Here is a 24,333-nt window from a genome sequence, read left to right as displayed (position 1 = left end):
ACCGATGCTTCTGGCTCCTCCTGCCTTAGGAGTGTCCCTATAGCAAGGTAAACAAAAAAAAAAAAAAAACTTCTGCCTTTAGAACCACTCACTTCCTGCCCAGGACTACATGTCCCATGATGCATTACGCCTCACACATTTAAAAGTTCTCAGGCATTTGCAGCCTAGTACACCACCCATACATGTCAGTATGTGTGCTGCACTGTCTTCTTACATGTATGGACAGTTTACTGGGCTGTATGTGTGCTTCACCGTGTCTTCTGACATGTATGGACTGTGTATTGAGCCGTATGAGTGCTGCGCTGTGTCTTCTGACATGTATGGATGGCGTACTGAGCTGTAAGTGTGCTGCCATGTGTCTTCTGACATGTACAGATGGTGTACGGAGCTGTAGGTGTGCTACACTGTGTCTTCTGACATGTATGGATGGTGTACTGGGCTGTATGTGTGCTGCACTGTCTTCTGACATGTATGGATGGTGTACTGGGCTGTATGTGTGCTGCACTGTCTTCTGACATGTATGGATGGTGTACTGGGCTGTATGTGTGCTGCGCTGTGTCTTCTGGCATGTATGGATGGTGTCCTGAGCTGTAAGTGTGCTGCAGTGTCTTCTGGTATGTATGGATGGTGTACTGAGCTGTAGGTATGCTTCACTGTGTCTTCTGGCATGTATGGACGGTGTACTGACCTGTAGGTGTGCTGCACTGTATTTCCTGATATTTAAACAAATAATGCATTCTGTATGCAGGCCAGCTAATCGACTGACCAACTAATCGATTATGAAAATAGTTGACAACTATTTTCACATTCGATAAGTTGTCCATGAATCGATCAGTTGTTTCGGCCCTAGAGTTGATCTTTGTATAAATTGATTTACATAAACAGCTTGAAAAAATTTAGCCATTTAAAGCAACTCCATGAGAGGGGACCGATTTTTGTATTGCGAGGTGCCAATTTACAACTCCAGATATTTAAAATGATGTTGCTGGATAATCTTATACAAAGCAGGACTCGAGTTCCAGGCCTGGGCGGCTAAGTTGACACAGGAAACCACCGTCAACTAATTTAGTTTGGTAACTGAAAAGCCTTTTTAAGTATTGCCATGTAGCCCAAATATTGGCACATATACAACAAGCCCCGGCACGACAACATCAGAAGCAGACAGCAGTGCTGACCCCCACCCCTTCCCCCACCCTGCCTTCTGGAGACATTTCAAAGTGAACACTGGATGGGATTTGTTGTAGGGTCTGAAAATGTTGTTTGTTCTGTCATATCCCATCTAGGAAAGGGCTGCAATGAGATCAGCTGGTAACAATGGGGAGATTTAACACAGTGGAGTCTGCACAACCTCGTACAGGGGTTAAACACACACTCTGCTCTTGCATTCACATCTGCAATCTGTTGCTGCACAATAACCCCTGTTGAGATTTTATTAAAAGAGTATTAAGGCAGCTTTGCAGTTTAAGAGAAGCCATGCTGCATAAACAAACCTTCCCCTACATGCCATTAGTAGACAGAAACACCTCAGAAGGGAATATGTCTGAGGTCATGAGAGAGACAGACTATTTAAAATTGATCTCATTTGATGAACCATTCAAAGTATGGAATGTGTACCAAATTCCTTTATTATCCCAGATGAATATCATAAGCTTGGCCATACATCACAGACCTTGCATATGAAAAAAAAAAAAGTGTACTTGTTACCTAGAGATTCTTCTTGTCACTTGGCATACCCGCACTGCAAAAATGATGATTAGAAGCCGTGTGGGTGCTAGGAGTATCAAGATCTCTTTAACGCATGATTCAACTATTGATTTGTACAGCTTTTGTGGAAATGCATTTGTGGAATGATCGTTTGCACCCACTTGGACAAACATGTGGGCCTTGAAGTGGAACTTTAGTCTAAAAATATAGTCCTGCTAGGTTGGCCCCTTTTGCAAATATAGCTATGTAAAACATTAAAAATAAGTGCCTATACTGTTTAAAATCCAGTAATAATCTCATGCTGCCTTGCACATGCTCAATTGCTTTCCATTTTTAGCCAATATGCTCACAGCCTAAAGATTTAGTGTTAATCGTGGGCTCTGGGCTTCAGCAAAATGGCAGCCAGTGGCAAGAAGAAAAAGGAACCATGGCTGGAGGCAATTTACAGCACACACCAAATTTGGTATGTATGCTCCTTGCTAAAGAACATTGTTTTTTTAGCACGTTGTTATGGGTCGCTTCACAGCCTAAAGATTTAGTGTTAATCGTGGGCTCTGGGCTTCAGCAAAATGGCAGCCTGTGGCAAGAAGAAAAAGGAACAATGCTGGAGGCAATTTACAGCACACACTAAATGTGGTATGTATGCTCCTTGCTAAAGAACATTGTTTTTTTATCACGCTGTTATGGGTCGCTTTAGAGAGAAATTCCAGGTAAGGATATTTTATACATCTTGGACCAATGTAACTATGCATAAATACCTGGCCAATGCCCCTGAAAGCTGGAAATCACTAAGAAGACACTACTACTCCAGTGATCACCACTTGCTTTTGGGTCAGCACGGCATGGGCGCCATTTAGAAACTGAAGTTTGGAGTGATGTCATGCTCTCCACCTCGTCCAATCAGAGAATACTTTACATTGCTCTGGTGCGGAGTGGCAGAATGCCTGTGTCCAGAATGCAGCATGGCAGCCACTCGGCAAGGGACCCGGAAGCAAGTGGAAATCACTAGAGTTGCAGTGTCAAGTTTTTTCCAGCTTCAGGGCATCAGCCAGGTATGGTATATGCATAGATACACTGGTCTAAGCTAGACCAATGCAACTAGTGTATGTATAAAATATCCATAGCTGGAAGTTTTTTTTTTTTTTAAAGAGAATTGGTGCTTTGTCCACAAAGGGCAAAGCATGTGACGCACTCCTTTTCTCCCTTGTGACAGCATTTGTGACAGCATGGCGCTTAGCAATTGTGCGCTCAGGTACCAGCGCTACAACATGGAGGCAGAGAGAGAGTGCTTTGCCCTACGTAAGTTCTGCTAGATCAACTTTAGGCTTACATAGGATTCCATTTCCTCTTGGCAAACACAACAGAGGAGTGAAGGAAAAACCAGTATAGGTTGCTGTGGGTGGGTCCTGGCATCAAAGTATACCTTTTGCTTTGCTCTGTATAGGAAGAGCTCAGATTTACTTTAATAAAGAAAGATTGAGCCATCCCTAGACCAAAACATGTACACAATGGCTACACTACTATAGCACATGACTAGGTGCCTGCATCACTGTTTATGAGTGTGCTCAATCTGCATGGAGACATCACTTTAATACAGAAGCACCTAAATGCTTTTCACAATTACAAAGAGATTTTGACAAAAGTGAAAACCACTACAGTAGAGTCTTTCTCAAACTTTTCAACACAGAGGAGCCCTTGAAATAACTTTACAGTCTCAGGGAATCCCTGCTAATAATTACTATCTATAAAACTCATGATACGTTAATGTGATGGTCACTGGGAAGAATGCTCCTTACACTTGGGGTCATTGGAGAGAATTAAAACCCTTAAAAATCGGAGAAAAAAAAAAAAAAAAAAGATCAATGGTGTTAGTGGAAACTTATCTGAGGGGCAGAAATCGCTTGTTGCTTAAAGCGGAGTTTTGGCCTCAAAACTTACTTTACAGCATCCGCTTGCTGTAACGTAGCTGAAAATGGGCATGCCCAGAAGCAGTGCACGGATGACGCGCCTGCACCGGAAGTGACGAGCGGGGCCGGTGCAGGGCATTCTGGGACCGAAGAGGACTCTCTGGCTTCAGCTGCCCACACCTGAGATGGCAGCGCTGGACAAGACATTTTCAAAGTAAGTATTTATTCTAAAAGGTAAGTGCAACCTGGGACAGTTCAGAGGCTATGCATTGTGGAATGTACTAGCCCTGACTGTCCCGGGGGTATTTTTATCGGAAAAAACTTTTGAGGCCGGAACTCCGCTTTAACCAGTTAACGCAAAGTGACGTAGGGCTACGTTGGCAAATTTTGCAGTGTTATACCGGGATGATGCCTCTAGCTAGAGGCATCACCCCGGTACCGTTGTTTAGAGCCGGCGGTCGGCTCTCCGGATGTAACGACCGATGCGGCTCGGGAGCCGCTCGGTCGTTACCCCGGCGAGCGGGAAGGGACGCCCCCCCCCCCCCTCCCGCGGCTTTGCCCAGGTCTCCCGTCCCACCGGGAGACCCGAGCACCCAGCCGGCACGTCCGCCAGCTGGATGGAGTCCCGATCAAAGCCAGAAGCGGCTTTGATTGGGTCTCTGATGACGTAACCCGGAGGCAGCGTCCATGACGTCACGTCCGGGTAACTCTGCTGCTAAAGGCGGCAAATTTAAAAAAAACAGTGCATTCAAAAATGCTGTTTGCGGCATTTTGAATACATGGAAGTGTAGTGGAGGGGTCTTTTAGATCCTCGATCCCTCCATAAAGAGTACCTGTCACTGCATATTGCTGTCACAAGGGATGTTTACATTGCTTGTGACAGCAATAAAAGTGATCAGATTTTTATTTTTTTTTTTTAAAACCTGTGATATAAAAAAAAATAAATAAATAATAAAAAAAAAAATTTTAGATGCCCCCGTCGCCGTTAGCTCGCGCACGAAAAAGAAAACGCATATGGAAGTCGAGCCGTGAATGAAATCGCTGTTCAAACCACACGTGAGGTATCGCCGCGATCGCCAGAGAGTGAGCAATAATTCTAAAAAAAGAGCTACACTCTAACTCTAAACTGGTAACCGTTAAAAAATTTTAAAGCGTCGCCTATTGAGTTCTCTATTGACCGTAGTTTGTCGCCATCCCACGGGTGTGCGCAATTTTAAACCGTCACATGTTGGGTATCTATTTACTCGGCGTGACATAATCTTTCACATTATACAAAAAAAAATGGGCTAACTTTACTGTTTAGTTTTTTTTAAATGCAGTGAAATGTGATTTTTCGTAATTTTTCCAAACAAATGGCGCTTTAAAGACCGATGCGCAAATACCGCGTGACAAAAAATATTGCAATGACCGCCATTTTTTTCTCCAGAGTCTTTGCTAAAAAAATATATATAATGTTTGGGGGTTCCAAGTAGTTTTCTAGGAAAAAATACTGATTTTAACTTGTAAACAAAAAGTGTCCGAAATAGGCCTGGGGCTTAAGTGGTTAAGGAACCCCTAGCAACCTTTGGAGGAACTCTGACTGGGAAACCCTGGTACAGTGGGATACAGTACTGTGCAAAAGTTTTAGGCAGGTGTGAAAAAATGCTGTAAATTAAGAATGCTTTCAGAAAAAGAAGCGTTATGTTTATTTTTATCAATTAACACAATGGAAGGTAAATAAATAGAGACATCAAAATCAAATCAATATTTGGTGTGACCAACCTTTGCCTTCAAACCAGCATCAGTTCTTCTAGGTACACTTGCACAGTTTTTGAAGGAACTCAGCAGGTAGGTTATTCCAAACATCTCAGAGAAATAACCACAGATCTTCTGTGGATGCAGGCTGCCTCAGATTCTTCTGTCTCCTCATGTAATCCCAGACAGACTTGACGTTGAAACAATCTACCTGCCAAGTTCCTTCAAAAACTGTGTGCAAGCGTACCTAGAAGTGTTGATGTTGCGTTGAAGCCATAGGATAGTCACATCAAATATTGATTTGATTTAGGTTTTTCTTCTGTTCACTCACTTTGAATTTTGTAAATTGATAAAAATTAACAATTAAAACATTTTTTAAATAAATTTTACTTGACACCTGTCTAAAACTTTTGCAAAGTGCTGTATATGTCCAGCTTGGGCAACAATCAAATTAATGTCAAATGGCAGCAGTAGACAGCTCTTGTTTCCTCCATGGCAAGCCAGTAGCAGATGTGTGGTGGTAGTTGCCTCTTTTCACCTCCACAGCATAAACATACATGTTCAGCTGAATTAGGTATGCATGCTCATGGAAATGCAGACAAACAAGCAATCCTCTGTTTAGCCTTTTTCAGGAAAGCAGTGATCACAGCAAAATGCACTAACCCATACCAACTAAGAAAGGGTTATTTGGTTATTTACACTGAGCTGACTGCAATACACTGATCTGGTTGCTATGGGTTACACCAGTTTGTGTGTCATCATTACGACTCTTGTCAATTATTATGCTCAATAATCTTATGTCAAAATATAGAAAACAGATTATTTTCTCATCTGAACAAATTCTCATCTGAAAAATAAAAACAGCACATAACTTTTTTATGGCTGGCATATAAGCTGTGTTTTCATCAAATAGTTTCATACTTACACTGTACTGGTGCCATCAGAAGCTGTGTGAGGTTTTAAAACTTGGCCAACACACGCAGGCGGTCAGGAAAACCAATTCTCGTGTATGGTTTTCTACTCAAGTTCTATGCAACATGGCTTTTACAAAGAGGCTCCAGCTTTAATTTTTTGCAAAGGGCAAAGACTTAGCAGGTAATTTCTGTTAATAAGAGGCGCAAAGTCTATAGATCTCTTGATCGTAACTAAAAACCATGGTTCAAAGCCCAGAAAACAATTGTTTATTCGGAACGGTCCAATGAAAATCAATAAAAGTGGCCTCTGGGACACAAATACCAATTTGAATGATGGCAGCAATAACAAATGGGGTGTGGCATGGAACGGGAACCTCTGGTTGGCGGCTAACCAAGGTCCTGCAGGGCAATGTGCGCCAGCCCAGCTCTTGTTCAGAATTCTTGGTATGCAGCAATACCTCACCCTCTGTAAAAACAAACCAAATCTTTGAATTCTCAAAATCCCAGCAGGCTGCAAAACCAGCATGAGACACACAGGCATCTAGAAAATGAGAAGTACCACACGGCAACTTTAAAGGGAAATGAAAGTCCTGCATACCAACCAATAACGCAGGTGACCTGGGTAGGCTTCATAGGCACAGGATCATTGTCACTTAAAAAAAAATGACCCTGTAAGGACTAGATATTGTGCTCAGTGAAATGTGCATTTAAGCAGAGACATATGAGAGGTGTAGGTTCTCAAAGCTAACAAAAAGAGCTTAAAAATATCTTACACTTTTTGTAAATTTGGACTGTATGGGAGCTGGGTTGCACATTTCAGAAAAACACTTCAATACTGCTGAAAGCAACCAACGCCCCCACTATGTGACATCATCGCCCCTGAATGAACTCATGTCTGCATTAAATTTAAAAATACAAAATTTCAATTAGTAGGCCCCTCCTCAGCAGAGTTTGGGGATCTTAGCAAGTTACATTGTATACTAACAAAATATGTACCATCTAGCTCTTCATAGGGTACAAATTCACAACACTATTTGCACAAGGGTGCTCAATTCTAGTGTCTCCAAAACAGTCATGAGAGCAGATACATTCTAGCATTGGTCTTTCTGCAGAGGTCTGACACACCTTTAACTTAATATTTGGAAAAACTCATGCTCCCTACTGATTGGACAGTTCTAGCTCTGACATAGCAGGGGAATGTTGGGCAACTGCAGACAGACCACTGCTTCTAAACAGAGCAAGGATAATTTCACTGCAGCATGCTGGTTGGGAACAGGATTTTCATTGCAGGCTGTTGCTGCTCTCTAGGGAGAACAAACAAAGACTTTGCAGACCTTTTGGTTTTATACACCTGCAATGTATTTAGCAGATTTTTAGTCCAGCCACAAGGACAATTGGCATATTTTGCAAATTCCAGTGGCAAGAATCTGTGGATTCCTGTGACTGGAATAACAGGTGTGTGCACAGAGCTGCGGCCGCAGTTATCTAGGACTTTTTGCAGCTGTTTATACAGGCAGGGATTACCTGCAGTGATTGTGGCTGGACACAAACAGATCGCATCCAGCCAGGATTATCTGTCCCTAACTGCAGGTAATCGCTGGCTGTACGAACAGCTGTAAAAATTCACAGATAGCTGTAGCTGCCATCAGCCTGACATTGTTTTGTGTGGGCTGAGCGGCTGCAGCTCTTCGCACACACCCTTCGTTCCAGATGCAAAAATCTGCAAATTCTTGCTGCTGAAGTTTGAATTGGGCGTTAACTATCATCATGACTTGTTAGCTGTGTAGTTCTTAATGCAACGTACATACAATGCTCTGTATACCCCAACAGATTTGTCAGAAAACCTTTACTTTCCCTTCAGAGTCAACATTTTTTATGGGACACTTTACTACAAAATACTTCCACAAATGCAGGCCATTGATTGCAACCAAGATTTGGTAATTTGCACACACAAAAAAATTATTTTTTTTAAATCCATTCAAGACCATATTGCAAAAATGAATACACCCTAATGAAAGTCTTAGGAGCAAAGCTAAATGTTAGACAACAAAATCCTAATTAACAGGAATTAAAGAGGAAGTAAACCCTCCTCTGCAACTTTTACCTATAGGTAAGCCTATGATAAGGCTTATGACATCACTGGTGCATGCGCTCTGAAGGAACGGCAGCTGGTGCCGTTCCTTCAGAGGCCCGTGCCGCGACCGTCGGCTCCCGCGCGCATGCGCCGGAGTGACGTAATCGCGGGTCCGGCCAATCAGACAGCCGGATGCCGCGATCCCGGAAGACGGGCGACTGAACATGTCGCCCATCATACAGGTAAGCGGACGGCACGGCGGGGGGCTCGTTCTAAGGTAAGTATTTCATAATGAGCTAGTATGCGACGCATACTAGCTCATTATGTGTTTCTCTTTCAGGTTGGAAAAAATTAATTTTTTTTTAATGAGTTTACAACCTCTTTAAACTACAGGGGAGTCTAAATCTTCATTAAACAGGTGTCCAGCAGACAGTTGATAATAAAAGGGCGTTACTTAACAAAGAAATCCCTCCCATTTCATGCTGTCAGCAATGGCATCACATGGAAGACAAATGTCACAAGGCCTGAGAAAGAAAATCATTTCTTTACACAAGAAAGGCGAAGGCTACAAGATCAATAAAGCTTTACTTGTGATACAGAATACTGTAGCAAAAGTGATACAACATTTTAAAAAAGATAGAACTGCAACCATCCCCCAGAGATGCCCAGGCCGTCCACGGAAGTTAATGCCTCGTCAGGAGCGTCTTCTGTTGAGAAGGGTTGAAAAAAATTGCCATGCAAGTTCCTTGCAGTGAGCTAAAGTAGTAGAAAGCCAAACTAGGGTGATTGTTTCCTGTGACAAAATACAGCGTACACTGCAGAGGAATAGCATGCATGGGTGTCGTCCATGAAGGAAGCCTCTGCTAAAGCCCATGCACAAAAAAGCCCACCTAGAATTTGCCAGGGCCCATGCTGAAAAAAAAACAAAAAACTGACTCTGTACTCTGGAGTGACGGGACCGAGATAATGGGATTTTTGACTTACCGTAAAATCAATTTCTCTGATGTTCATTGACAGACACAGCTCCCGATCTTCATGACCATTGGGTTATACTGCCCCCTACAGGAGTAGGACACGAGGCAGAAAAATAATCTGACTACACCTATGGGCAGTCCCAGGGGTATACTCCCTCTCCCGGCTATAGGTACTCAGTTTTGTTACACGCAGTATCAGAAGAATTACAACTCCACAGAGAGGTGGGTGCTGTGTCTGTCAATGAACATCAGAGAAATGGATTTTACGGCAAGTCAAAAATCCCAATTTTCTCTTTTGTTTATTGAGGGACACAGCTCCTGATCTTCATGACCATTGGGACGTCCCAAAGCAGTGTTAAACATGAGGAAAAACTCCCAAGGCTAAAACAGTAGCCAACCTGGCAACAGGAGCTCAACCAAAAAGAACTGGAGCCCACCTGAAAAAAAAAAACAATACACCCTGAAAAGAGGATCAGGTCCTCTAAACAACAGCCTGCAAAACCTTGCGGCCAAAAGAAGCATCCACAGATGCCAACAAATCCACTTTATAGAACTTTTGTGAAAGTGTGCACCCATGACCAAGTGGTCCCCTTGCAAACCTGTGTCACCGACGCCTGATGACAGAAGGCCCAGGAGGCACTAAGTGCCCAAGTAGAGTGTGCCTTGATAGGAAAAGGAGGAACCTGACTGACCCCTGATGGAATAGGCCTGAATAACCATCTGTCTGATCCATCTGCAAATGGTCGCAGAGGAAGCAGACAACCCTTTCCGAGGCCCAATCCATGAGCACAAATAGCGAGTCTGACTTCCTAAAAGGCTCCGTAGCTGCCAGGTACACCCCAATTCCCCAGACCACATTGAAGGCATGCAAGGCAATTTCCTTCAGGAGTTTTGGCCTGGGACACAGGGAAGGCAACACAATGTCTTCATTTAAATGAAAATCAGAGACAACCTTTGGGAGGATCGACGGACAAGGGCGTAGAACCACCTTATCTCTGTGAATCACCAAGTAAGGTGAATGACAGGATAACGCCACCAGTTCCGACACCCTGTGCACAGAGGTGATAGCCACTTAAAAAAGAAACCTTCTGAGACAGCGTAAGCAAGGGAATCTCCCAAAGATTCTCAAAGGGAGGCTTCTGGAGAACCGAAAGCACCAAATTGAGCTCCGAAGGCGGCAACAGAGACAGCACTGGAGGAACCAAATGTCAGACCACCTAAAAAAAGGTACACACCAGGGAGTGTGTGGCCAAGGGTCGTTGGAAGAAGACCGCCTAAGCCGACACCTGTCCCTTGATAGTACTCAAGGCCAATTTCTGTTCAACCCCCATTGAAGGAAGGTCAAGGTCCGAGCCACTGAGAAACAGCGAGGATGAACCTCAAGAGACTCACACCATGCAACGTATGTCTTTCACATACTATGGCAGATCTCCCTAGAAGTAGATTTCCTAGCTTTTACTAGCATTGGAATCTCGACTCAGATAAACCTCTATCCATCAGCACCTGGCGTTTAACAGCCCAGCCGTCAAAGCCAGCGCCTGTAGGGCAGGATGGAAGATTGGTTCTTGAGACAGCAGATTCTCCCTGAGAGGAAGCCTTCAAGGAATGTCGGCGACCATCCGCACCAGATCGGCATACCAAGACCGGCGAGGACAGTCCGGCGCCACTAGGATGACCGGAAATCCCTTCTGCCTCAATCTGTGTAGAAGTCTTGGCAGAAGCTTGAGAGGAGGGAAAGCGTAAATAAGACAATACTGACCCCAAGGGGCCCCCAGCGCATCTGAGCCACAAACCTCTGCACCTTTCTGTTGAGCCGAGACGCCAACAGATCAACCTCGGGGATGCCCCACCAGAGACACAACTAATGAAACCCCTCCGGATGAAGGGACCACTCCCCTTGGTCCAACGCCTGCCGACTGAGGAAATCCGCCTGACAATTTTCCTCACCAGGAATGTGTATGGCAGAGAGGGCTGGAACAAACAGTTCTGCCCACCTTAGAATGCTGGCTACCTCCAGAGCCACCAGGACACTTTTTGTGCCCCCTTGGTGATTGACATAAGTCACGGCCATGTCATTGTGCGATTGAATGCGCACTGGACATCCCTGAAGACGATCCATCCAATGGTCCAGGCATAATCTGATCGCTCTGAGTTCCAAGACATTGATCGGTAGTCTGGACTCTTCCAGCATTCAGATCCCTTAGCAGAATTGCCGTCCTTGCCGAGGACGCCTCCCCAGTCGGACAGGCTGGCATATGTGGGGACCACTGTCCAATACAAGGGGATAAAGGATTTGCCCAGCCGAAGCGCCGGAGAGCGAAGCCACCAAATCAGGGACTCCTTTGTTCCCTGGCTCAGCATGATCTGATTGTCCAGAGACTGAGTCTTGTCCCATTTGGCCAGAATCTCCCTTTGCAGGGACCTCGTATAAAAAAGGGAACTGCCTCGAAGGTAGCCACCATCAGGCCCAGCACCCCCATGCAAGTCCGGAAGGATGACCATCTGCTGGAGAGCAGGAAATTAATTGCAGCCTGCAATTTCTGGAGTTTGTCCAGAGGCAGGAGCACTCTGGCTAAGGCCAAGTCCAGAGTCAGACCCAGATAGTCCAGCTTTGTGGACTATCTGTGAAGTAGACTTCAGAAAATTCAGAATCCAGCCAAACTCCCTCAGAGTTCTTATGGAGATTTCCAGGTTTTCCACCAGAGCAATAGGAGACTCCGCTAATGAAAGGAGGTCATCAGAGTATCCCAGAACCGCGATCCCCGTTGGCTTAACAATGACAACACCGGGGCTTACACTTTTGTGAAGACCCAAGGAGCAGAGGCAAGACCAAAGGAAAAGCCACAAACCAATAATGCTCCACTGATGATGCTCCTCTCCTACCGGCTGGACTGCATCCTGAACTACTGCACCAACACAAAACAGTTCAGCGCCTTGAGGTCCAGGATTGGAAGTGCTTTGCCTTCCTTCCTAGGAACTGTAAACAGGTTTGAGTGAAAACCCTGAAAACGTTCCGAAGTCGGAACCGGGACAATCACCACTTGAAGTAACAGGTCTTGTACCGCCCCAAACAGACCCTGTAAGCTGTCCAGGGACAGGCGCAAGTTGGAAGGAAAGAACCTTGCCGGAGGACAAGAACAAAACTCGATCTTGTAGCTGGATCAAATGACTGTGGACCTACTTGTCCTGTACCAGGGAAGTCCACGGGTCCAGAAACCAGCGAAGACGTCATCCCAACCCCCACCCAAGATACGGGTGAGGGTGCACCTTCATGCTGAAGGAGCCTTGTCTGCGGGTCTGGAGAAGCCCCCTCTTGGCTTGCCAGACCAGGTTCGTTTGGATCCTCCAGAGGCGGCCCTGAAAGGCTTTGAGCCCTTTTCAGTTGACCCCGAGGGACGAAAAAACTTCTTATGAGCCGAGAAGGAGGGCCCACGTTTACGATGAGGTTCTTTGCCCTTAGTAGCCTGTGGAAGAAAAGTACTCTTTCCCCCTGTAAGACCTTTAATGATGTCATCCAGAGTAGCTCCAAACAGGCGATCCCCTTAAAAAGGGCAGATCAGTCAAGGCCTTTTTAGAAGTCAGGTCCACAGACCAGCATTAAAGCCAAAAGACAGGCTGAAGGACCACTGCCGAAACAGAGAGCCGAGCCACTAGGAGAGCCGCATCCAGAAAGGCATCACAGATAAACTGCAGCCCCTGGACCAGCTGGTCCACCAGCTCAGCAAAGGCAGGGGGGAGCTGGAAGGAAAGAACCTTGCCGGGGGACAAGAACAAAACTCGATCTTGTAGCTGGACCAAATGACTGTGGCTCAGCAAAGGCAGTGGGGAGCTGTTCTCCCTTCAAGTCATGGCGTAAAAGCATAGCCCACTTGCTCAGAGTTTGCGACACCTGGGCAATACCGGCCTCAGTGCCGAGCCAGGCAGAGCATGTATTGCGGGCCACAGCCTCTGCCTTCCTGTCAGCTGGATCTTTAAAGGCCGGGGACTCTTCAACTGGAATCATGGTTGCTTTGTTCAATTTGGGAAACTGGAGGGTCCACCACTGGTGGAACAGTCCACTTCTTAGTAAAATGCTTAGGAACTCTTTAGCAACAATGCTGTCAAAATACGAGGGGAAAGAAAACACCTTTGCCGCTCTAGATGGCTTGTGAGTGCCAAAGAGAACCTGCGCCTCCATTGCAGCTGCGTCCTCCATCTTCAAAGTCTCATGCACAGATACAATCCGTGCTTCCACCAGCGCCTTTTCGTGCACGGTAGCAGATGTGCAGGAAACATCCTCACTAAGGATTTCGGGCGCATGGTCGCAAACCCAAGTTCGCCGAATCAGATTTAGGATCAGATGAGGCAGGGGAAGGCAGGGGGCACTTTTTGCTAGCCTGTTGCTCAAAAGCCACCTTCATCTGGGACACAAAAGACTCCAGGACTGCCGTCAGTGCATGGATGGATGGATAGATAGATGGTTGGGACCCGCAGCTTCAGAGAGGGGAATCAGGTGGGAAATGTGCTCCAAAGACTCCATGAGTCACCAAAAAGTGTAAAACACTGCAAAGGGAAAACCGCCACCGCGCTGGCCTGCACCACATGGTCGTAAGGCACAAAGCACCAAGGGATCCTCAGCAGAGAGGGGGAGGACCCCACCAGACTCACCACCCAGCAGAAACAGGCACCTGCAACCTTTAGGATAATCTACACTCCACGCGCGGCGATCAGGAAGTGAAAAGATCCAGGAGTCAGCACCAAGGGATGAGGGGGGGCTCCAACAGCCGAAAGTGCCGCCCACATGGCCCACTGTCATGGCTGCTGCTATTTTCAATGGCAAACCACCGCAAAATGGCCGCCGGACTACACAAATATGGCCACCGTGCATAGAAACACACAGGCTACAGCAAAATGGCGGCACCACGAGGCTCCCAGGGACCCAGGAGGGATCCCTAGGCCTCAAGGACAGGCCCTGGCAGGAGTCCCAACTAGGTACAACCCCCCCCCCCGCACAGCCGATCATTTGGTTGCCAGCAGAGCATCCCCCCAGACCCCCATCGCCAGCATAGCGCTCGGCCACAACCCCAGGAGGTTGACCAGACCATCCACACAGCCTCAGCATAAGTGGAGGGGTAGGATGGGGGGGCCAGATGAAGGGGGGTGCCTGACAGAAATTCGGGGGTCCAGCCATCCGAAGGAGGTGCCCACGTCCACCCCAAAACCCTCCAGGGGGAGAGGGGGGACAGCTACTTACCATACTAGGAGCCAGACGGGCCCTGCTCCAGACAGAACCTGCTCTCCATCGAAATGGGGGCTGACAGCTAGGACAAAACGCTGTGACCTTGCGAGACTTATAACTCGCAGGCCAGCACCCGCCCAGTGGGGCTATGTCGCGGCCTACCTAGTGTGCAGCCCCACGCTGGGGGTGGGGTGACCACTGGATCAAGATTATCCAGCCCGTCGCCCAGTCCAGCAGTTGATTGCAGATCTCACGGGAAAAAAAAACAGGAGAAAAATTTCTATCTAAAGAAAAAATTGCCAGGACCAGAGATCCCAGCAAGGAACAAGGTCCTTACTCCTGACTAGGCAAAAAAAAAACTTAGTAACTATAGCAGAGAGAGGGCATATACCCCCTGGGACTGCCCATAGGCGTAGCCAGATTCTTTTTCTGCCTAGTGTCCTACTCCTGTAGGGGGCAGTATAACCCAATGGTCATGAAGATCAGGAGTTGTGTCCTTCAATGAACGAAGGAACGGAAAGCTTCAAAACTGTATGGCGTTGCAAAAGTGAGGAGTACAAAGAAAAATGCATGGTGCCTACAGTAAAACATGGTGGTGGCAGGGTCCTTCTGTGGGGCTGCATGAGTGCTGCTGGTGTTGGGGAGCTGCATTTCATTGATGGGATCATGAATTCACAGATGTACTGCTCTATATTGAAAGAGAAGGTGCTACCATCACTGAATGCCCTTGGTTTTTATGCACTTTTCCAACATGACAATGATGCAAAACACACATCTAAGGCCACTGTTGTATTTCTGAAGAACAGGATGCTTGAGGTCATTGTAGCCGTATAAGTGCACTTGCGACAGAGACAATTGAGTACTGTCCGTGATACTTTTTTTTTATTTGTACTAACATACAATTTTTCAGGACAAGCTTTCGGGGTATGTCCCCTTCAAGATCCAAGCAGCACTTGGATCTTGGAAAAAGGGGACATACCCCGAAAGCTTGTCCTGAAAAATTGTATGTTAGTGCAAATAAAAAAAGTATCACGGACAGTACTCAAATGTCTCTGAAGAACAGGATGAAAATAATTCAGTGGCCAAGTATGTCTCCTGATCTAAACCCAATTGGGGGAACACCTATGGGGAATTCTGAAGAGACAAGTTAAGCATCACTCTCCATCCAGCATTCAGGCTCTTAAAGAGGTTGTTCTTGAAGAACGGAAAAAGCTAGATGTTGCATTATGTAGCCAACTTGATCATTCCATGCCTGGAAGACTTGGTGCTGTCCTTAAAAATCAAGGAGGAGGACATACAAAATACTAGATGTAGTCAATTTTGTTGATAGGTGTATTCATTTTTCTTGTACAAAAGTTTTTATTTTGAAAAGAGGCATTAACATACATCAAAAACATGGTATATGTGTACAATTAGATAAAGGAAAATGGAACGCAGAGAAACAGATATCAGCAGAACATGATACAGACATAGTACGTGCGCCAACCGGGAAACATCAAGGACCAAATAATGAGTATCAACAAGCAGAAGTGCATAGAAAAGGGACCTAAAGTCCCCTAGTATTTCACAATGCAGATAGATTATCAAAAGGAAAAGTTCTATTACGTTCCAATGAGCAAACAGAGGCTGGACCTGAGAGTACCAAGCCAGGAAGGAAAACAACATTAAGAGACAAAGGAAAGAGAGAAAGAAAGAGTGAGAAAGTAGGACAAACAAAAAGAGAGACGACAATAGAGAAAGGGTGGGGAAGAGGAAGGTGTATTCATTTTTGCATCAACTAATTTGAGTAAAACTGAAGATTTTGTAACCTAAGTAGATTTCTAACCTTGAGTGAAAGGTGTTGTTGGTATGTGAAACTGCCTTTTCAAACTAAAAATGGATGCACTGAAAAATGCTATGCTTGGTATTAATTACATATAAAATTGAACCAATAAAAGTAAGTTTCTGCACTTATGGCTAGTGTATTTCAAGAGTGCATACATATAAAGTGAATATAAAGCGCACCGCGCTGTTTGCACTTTATATGTATGCACTCTTGAAATACACTAGCCATAAGTGTACAAACTTACTTTTATTGGTTCAATTTTATATGTAATTAATACAAAGCATAGCATTTTCAGTGCATCCATTTTTAGTTTGAACAACACCTTTCACTCATTTCTTGACCCCTGGTCTTCCAGGGGTAGGTTGGTGGCAGCTTACGTCAAACGGTTATAGTTATACAAACCATAGCGCTGGTCATTTTGAGTTTCTATGTTTAACCTTACTTTCATGTAACAAGCTAAAAAAATATTCTATAAAACTCAGTTTTGTCAAAACTTTGAAAATTGTTCTTTGAGATATTGATTTAAATTTTACTTTTCAAAAGGGGTACTCATTCACACTGAGTACTGTATACATCATACTTTCCGTTGTCTATGAGAGTTTCAGTGCTAACTTGTAGGCAAAAAGTGTGCATGAACAGGAGTGTAGGCCCACTGCCATAACCAGGATGCCAATAAAGCTAAAGTGTGTTGAATCCCTGACAGGAATTAAAAGAAACCTATAGTAAGAGAAGTACAAATACTTCCATCCTTAAAAAAAAAAAAAAAAGCTCTCGGTCCTCCCTTTACCTCTTCCCCTACTTACCTTCCTTTTTCTTCTCTTTTTAAGTCTCCTTCTCATTTCTTCTCTCTACATTCTCATCTTCCTTTTTTCTCATCTACATTCTCCACCTAAGAGTCAGTGGTGAAATGCACTCACTTCCCCCATTCGGACTTCTATTAATGGCCCCAACACAACAAGAGATAAATACATATTTTATCTCCCCAACCCCCCATTTTTCTGTTTTTCTTGGAGGTAATCTTCATACACTGTAACTTAATCGCAATATCTAGGAGCTGGAAAGTCCAAGAGCGCCTTATGCGCAGCTTTCATGCAGAAGAATGTACTACTGGTGCAGGCAAATGCACTGAGGCTGTGACCTGCATTTGGGGTATCATTTAGTCAACATTGATACTCGCTGAAGATTGAAACTGCTGTATGTTTTGAACATGGTTCGGGAAACACGCATGGAGCGCAGGCTTCCCACACTGCATTCTACTTAAGAGTGGTCTTAAAAAAGGTAAATAGGACTTGAACAAAGAATTTATAGTTTTTTACAATATTAATTATAATCGTAATATAGACCATTATCTCATTCATTGTTTGAAACATATATTTAGTAAACCAGGAGACCACATTACATGCAATCTGCTTACCTTGTACCTCATTTTAGGACAAGAGTAGATATAGAACCCCATGTAGTAGTAGCACAGATCAGCAGTCTTCGCATGTAATTCCCGGGTGAATGCTATTTCTCTGTTGGCAGAATAAAAAACCATATAGGATAGTCCTTCAATAGAGTTGCACATTGCAGTAAAACATGGCTTAAAATATCTATGAAAATTGTAGATTCTTTCATGTTCCCTAAACTCCCACTTCACAGTACATGGCTGCAAATAACCTAGATACTCTCCCAACAGCTAAAGTTGACTGATCACCTTAGCCCAACAGAACAACACTCATCTGAACAGACAGCATATACTAAATACAGTTTTCCGCTATACCTGAAGGCAAATTTTTTTTTAGCTGTGGACAGAATGAAGAGGAATTTGAACACCTGCCAGGTTTCTATTGCTGTCTGGGCCCCCATTAGGGAGATTCACCCTTATTTGTCCTGTTTACCCCAAAAAACCCAAATTTTGGGTTGTCCCCAGAAAAGTAATACAGGGGAAATCTTCCAATGGGGACACTGATTTTGGTATGGCCACGGGACAGGAAATTAAGGTATATCTCCCCAATGGGACACAGAAGGCAAAAAAAAATAAAGAAAACTGAGAGGTTGTAACCTTCCTTACTCTATCCAAAATTAAAAAAGAAGTTGTGCATATAGTTCTACTTTAAGGCCTGGATGTTTGTGGCATGCAAAGCAAGAAGCCTTGCACAACTCCTAGAGGAGTGCCAGCTCCCTGTTTTCAGGGTGTTATGGAAAAGGCAGCAAAAGCAGCAATGTTGTTTCAGCATCGCTTTACTTTTGCACAATAGTTTGTGATGAGCTCCCAAGAAATATACTCTGAAGAAATATTGTTTAAACTGACCTCAAATATCAATTAAATCTATTTGGTTTCTATTTATAGCGATTATGGACTTAGTAGGCATGGCACTAGAAGAGGCCCTCTCACTCCCTCAGTACCCACCTCCACATATAAAAGACAAGTGTGGCTAAGGTAGGGTTTTGTCTCTTACTATCTAGTTTGCATCAGTTGCCATCAGCTAGGCAGAAAACAAAATCAGGCTATACTACAGCCTATAAGAAATTGGGACACTGATAAATAAGTGAGCTGCAAACCAGTCCTGCACAACCCCTGCCAGCATGCCTCAATTCTGTAAGAAAGCAAAGCGCTAGGCCAAAAACAGTGAGGGATGGGACCAATATTCTCTCACTGGATTTGAAAATAGTAGAATTTTACAATAAGTGCAAAGACCTAAAAATTGCATTTTATCCATTGTTTATTGAGGGACATAAAAATTCAGAAAAACAGTCTGGAGGTCTAATAGCTGTCCAACTGAATGGTGCCCAACAGGCGCCAACAGCACAGAGAAAGGGCCAATAACTGAATATATCACAGGACTAACAGACGGACCAAAGCGAAACCAGATGAGATTAAAATCCCCTGAAAGACAGGGGAGTCTATTAAAGACCATGGAAGGCCACAGACGATCAACCATGTACAACAGGTAGACAATAGTAGATGAGACAGCCACAATGCAAAAAGGCCCAAACCACATGCCAACCCTTGGAATTTAGGAATGGGATAGCCAAAGCACCCGAGACTGGTAACAACTCAGGTGTACCAATCCTGAAGTCAACTTGACTGAAAAAGGGGGGTAGGGTGAGTGAAAACATACTTGAACACCAGCAAACAGGGGAAAGAGCAAAATGTACTCACAAAAACTCCAGCAGATGCCTCTGGGGCCTAACAAGGGAACACTATGACCTGCCTAACTAGAAACAGGACTTGGCTCTAAGCCCTACAGCCTGAAATGGGAGTTAGGCCCTGAAAGCCTACTAGTATTTACTGCCAAAGCAGATTAGGGAAAATGGTGTGTAATTCCTCTACGCCTTCCTCAAATCTCCTGTACTGAGGCAGGAGCACACTCTGGCACTGCTGATGACAGCATCAAGGGCACATTTGAAGACATTACATCTCTTGAAGCTTGAAGGGTAAGCAAATTAGATGTTCCTTAGATGTCTGATGAGTGTCCCATGCACATACAGTCCCTTCTGCAGGGGGTTTAGTGTAAAGGTCTTTGCAGCTGCAGGAGCTGTAAAAAACTCATGGCCTGGAACAGCAGGTTGATTCTCCCGATTCTAGGTAATACTTACAGCATTATTAAGGTTTGAAAAAAAACGCTTCATAGCCTGGTCAACTACAGGAGACTGCAACGAGACCAAAAAAAAGTCTCTCCAGGGATATTGTTGGGACCTAAATCAGAAATGTTTGAAGGTCCAGAATGATTTATGGGCTGAGGATCAGAGCCAGACCCAAACTCTGCCAGAGATGGTGCTGGGGCCCAGAACCACTGCGGGCAGACTGCTTTAGCATCTGGGCACAAACAGGAAAAAAATCTAGAGTGGATACAGAGGTCCCTATGAATGTAGGGGAGGCATTAGCTCATTCTGGGCCCCCTCTCTCAACTGGGCTAAAGGGGACTCCAAAGATGACAACCCTAAAATAATAGGAGTCTTTAGTTCTAGGTTATGGGCATCTGTTCCATCTGGTGTTACTGGCTAAACTACAAAGAACAACTAGGGGAGTATGGACTGAGGTCTCCAGTGGCAGCTAGGCTGTCCTCTATGTAACTTTGGGAATAAATGTTGTATAGTGGTAAGAAACTAGGTCCAATGTGTGGCAAGGCCTCACTAGTCATCAATCATACAGCTGGGGCTTCTAAGGGTTTTTGGTATCTGGAGATGACCATGGCACTGTAGGTGGGTATTGGAAATAGACTACAGATGCACATAATGCTTCAGGAGCAACAGAGTGATGCTTTTTCCAGACTAAATGGTGGGAAAGAAGGCATGGAACAGTGCACACAGCATTCCACCCAGCAAAATTGATATCAGTGCTTGATTGCTCAGTGGTAAAACTAGTAGTGGCAGGAGATCTAAAAAGGTGCATAACGAGAGGAGCAATAAGAGAGGTCGCTCCTGGTGCTTCTGCTTGGCCTTACTTGCTAAGTGAGTATTTCTCGATACAGGGTCGCAAATAGGGCTATGGATCTGGAAAGCGCTTTGCTGCTAGCACAGTACACGAAGGTCTGAAAAGCACTACAATACAGAGATCAGTTCCTAGAGGTCACATTCCAAAATAGCCTTGCATGTGCACCCCAGGGAGGCTAGCAAAATTAGTTACACTTTTTTCAGCAGAGCTGAAGAAAATGTATGCAACATCTTAGGACATTAGCAAATAACTGAGGATTGCTAGGTAGCTAAGGGATTATACTGGGGCTTACCTAGAACTTTTCTGTTTGCCAGTGCCCTAACCTTCTATAGGTGGCCATATATCTAGAACTCCCTTGTTCCTAATTGAATGCTGGAGATATTACTAATATTTTTATTCATAAGAATGTAGGCAGCCCATTTGCTCCTGACAATAACAGCATGCAATGCACATTTTTGATTGGGTTGAAAGGATTACACTAGGGGTCTCCAAACTGTGGCCTGGGGGCCGAATGCAGCCCTTTTCGGGTCTTTATCTGGCCCTTGGAGTACTTTTTCTTCCACTGATACAAGACACAACTCCTCCCGCTGACACCAACACTGAGGCAATATTCCTGCTACTACCATCAACAATGGGGCACCATTTCTCCTATTGACACCAACGATGGGGCACTATTCCTCAAACTGACACCAACACTGGGGCACTATTATTCCCACTAACACCAACAATGGGGCTGTATTCATCCCACTGACACCAACAATGGGGCACTATTCCTCCCACTAACACCAGTGATAGGGCACTATTCCTCCCCATAATACCAAAGATGCATTGTTTACCCCCCACTGATGCCAAGATAATTTCTGCTCCCAATGGCCAGTCCAGCCCCCTCTAAAGTTTGGAGGACAGTTAACTGGCCCTTTGTTTAGAAAGTTTGTTCCATAAAGTCTGGGGATCTCTGGATTACACAGATTCTCAAATATCACAACAAAGACTATAAGGTTTTGGTTGGTTTTTAAGGCCTTGTGTGCATGGGTGCATAAGGCTGCATAATGTACACTGTGGACATATTTCTGCACCAAGAATACACAATTGCCATGCACGGCAGAAAACAGTAAATTAATAGCTGAATGGCTGTATGCCACTGTATATGGGTTCTGTATATTGGTTTGTGCTTCTACTTGTAGGCCATGTCCAGAGTTGTATGCCCATACACGTGTGGGTTTATGTGAGTAATGGCAGAGTGTAATTCTGTTGATTTAATCCATTACTATGGTCAGTTGTAGGCAACACATATGTCCAGAGCGCAAAAATACACCCAAGGTGTTCAATATACAGCTATACAGCAATATAACAGCTTAGAAACACCTGCTCATTGTTAACAATAAAAGACTGGAAGACTGCTAATATCTGCTGTCCATAGAAAATAGCTGACATTTCAGTGCCTCTGTTGTGAACCCTAAAGATTAATTTCTCCAAAATACCTGTACCTACAGGAGGTAAATAAGGTCTTGTTGTAAGTGCCGTTACTTCTTTGGATTGATTGATTTTAGTGTGAACAGACTGGAAACAGGTTCACTTTTACATTTTTCTAAAACACTGAATATATATTGCTTGTGTTATATTATATATATGCATGCAACACACACCTATACACACACATATACTGTATATACACATTCAAAAAAAATTATATATCTATATACACCAGTGTTTCTCAACTCCAGTCCTCAGGGCACACTAACAGGCCAGGTTTGCAAGAAAACTGAACTACATCACGGGTGATATAATTTGCTGCTCAGTGATGCAGTGTTCTAGTCTGCATCTCCCCAAGGTAATACTTAAAATCTGGCCTGTTAGTGTGCCCTAAGGACCGGAGTTGAGAAACACTGATATACACTATTACCAAAAGTATTGGGACACCTGCCTTTACACACACATGAACTTTAATGGCATCCCAGTCTTAGTCCTTAGAGTTCAATATTAAGTTAGCTCACCCTTTGCTGCTTTAACAGCTTCTGGGAAGGCTGTCCACAAGGTTTAGGAGTGTCTGTATGGGAATGTTTGACCATTCTTCCAAAAGCGCATTTGTGAGGTCAGGTACTGATGTGGACAAGGCGGCTTGGCAGTCTCCACTCTAATTCATCCCAAAGGTTTTCTATCAGGTTGATAGAACACCTTGCAAGGTCCATAAAGACATGGATGAGCAAGTTTGGGGTGGAGGAATCTGACTGGCCTGCGCAGAGTCCTGACCTTAACCCGAAAGAACCCCTTTGGGATGAATTAGACCTGAGATTGCAAGCCTGGCCTTCTCGTCCAACATCAGTGCCTGACCTCACAAATGCACTTCTGGAAGAATGGTCAAAAATTCCCATAGACACACTCCTAAACCTTGTGGACAGCCTCCCACGAAGAGTTGAAGCTGGTATAGCTGCAAAGGGTGAGCTAACTATATTGAACCCTATGGACTAAGCCTGTGATAGGGGTTATGGTATGGGCATACACACACACACAAACAAATACATACATACACACCACACACATTATATATATATATATGTATACACATACATACACACACACATATATATGCACACCTATATACACACATATACAGTATATATAGATATATTTATTATTTCCAGTCAAAATGTTTTTCCTGAATCTTAGATTTAGAGTTGGGGAAGGGTTAGAACCTCTATTGTTTTTTTTTTTTACCGTTATTTCCCCTCACTTCTTGTCCTGATGATATTTTAATACAAGTAATTCAGACTGAAATGAAAATACTTTTCTTTAGTAGAGTAGAGGAAGGCCTTGAACCACAGATTTTTATTTATTTTTTGTTTGTTTCCTTGTTGCAGATTTTCTTTTGCTTCCTTTTTGGTGAAACCATTATTAGCAGGACAGGAGGTCAAGCTAGGAGAAAAACCTAATGAGAATTCCAATCCTTCCCTGCTGTTAAAAACTAGGAGCAACGTTTTTGGCTTGACATACACTTAACAGACACTCTTGACATAAAATAAATGCACCATTTAGCTTTTAAAATAAGCATTCCTATGCAGCTTCCAAAAGTTGTGATAACATTCTGCTAGAATTCAGGAGCTACTTTAGAATTTATGTTTTACAAAAAATATATATATATATATATTTTTTTTTTTTTTTTTTCCTAAAGTGGATGTAAACCCGATTCATGAAATTTGGCCTAAGCACATATATCTGCAGTGTTATTTTATCTCTCTCCAAAGCCCTAAGTCCCATAGCTTTCTCATGCTTCATTCTTCTGTGATCAGCATGATAACCTCGGACAAGTTCTCCATCAACTGAGATAAAACCAGGCTGAATTTTGTGTTGGGGTGGGTGCTATAAATCGATTAGCAGAGAGCTGTTCTATTCACAGCACATTCCTTCCTTCCTGTGCCTATGTGGAGTAGGGATGTGTGCCTTTCCTCCAATCAGCTGTCTCACAGTGTATACCAACACAACACTCTCTGCTGAATAGGAAGAGAACATTTCTAACACAATGTGCACTTTCTATACAATACATAAAGCTGAAGATAGCACATATA

The 24,333-nt window shown here is 44.1% G+C and overlaps 1 protein-coding gene across 4 annotated transcripts in view; it reads right to left on the bottom strand.

Moving 5' to 3' along the window:
* ATE1 (arginyltransferase 1) overlaps positions 1–24,333 on the bottom strand; it is a 153,456-nt gene that overhangs the window by 11,352 nt on the left and 117,771 nt on the right. For all 4 annotated transcript variants that reach the window (XM_082267397.1, XM_082267395.1, XM_082267396.1 and 1 more), the window contains one exon: positions 17,765–17,864. In XM_082267397.1, coding sequence (XP_082123523.1) covers positions 17,765–17,864 — 100 coding nt within the window. The remainder of the gene's footprint in view (positions 1–17,764; positions 17,865–24,333) is intronic.

This window comes from Pelophylax lessonae (assembly GCF_965119305.1).
Source record: "Pelophylax lessonae genome assembly, chromosome: 9".
Taxonomy (NCBI): Eukaryota; Metazoa; Chordata; class Amphibia; order Anura; family Ranidae; genus Pelophylax; species Pelophylax lessonae.
Note: the sequence above shows the minus strand (reverse complement) of the source record. Positions and strands in the feature narration are given on the sequence as shown.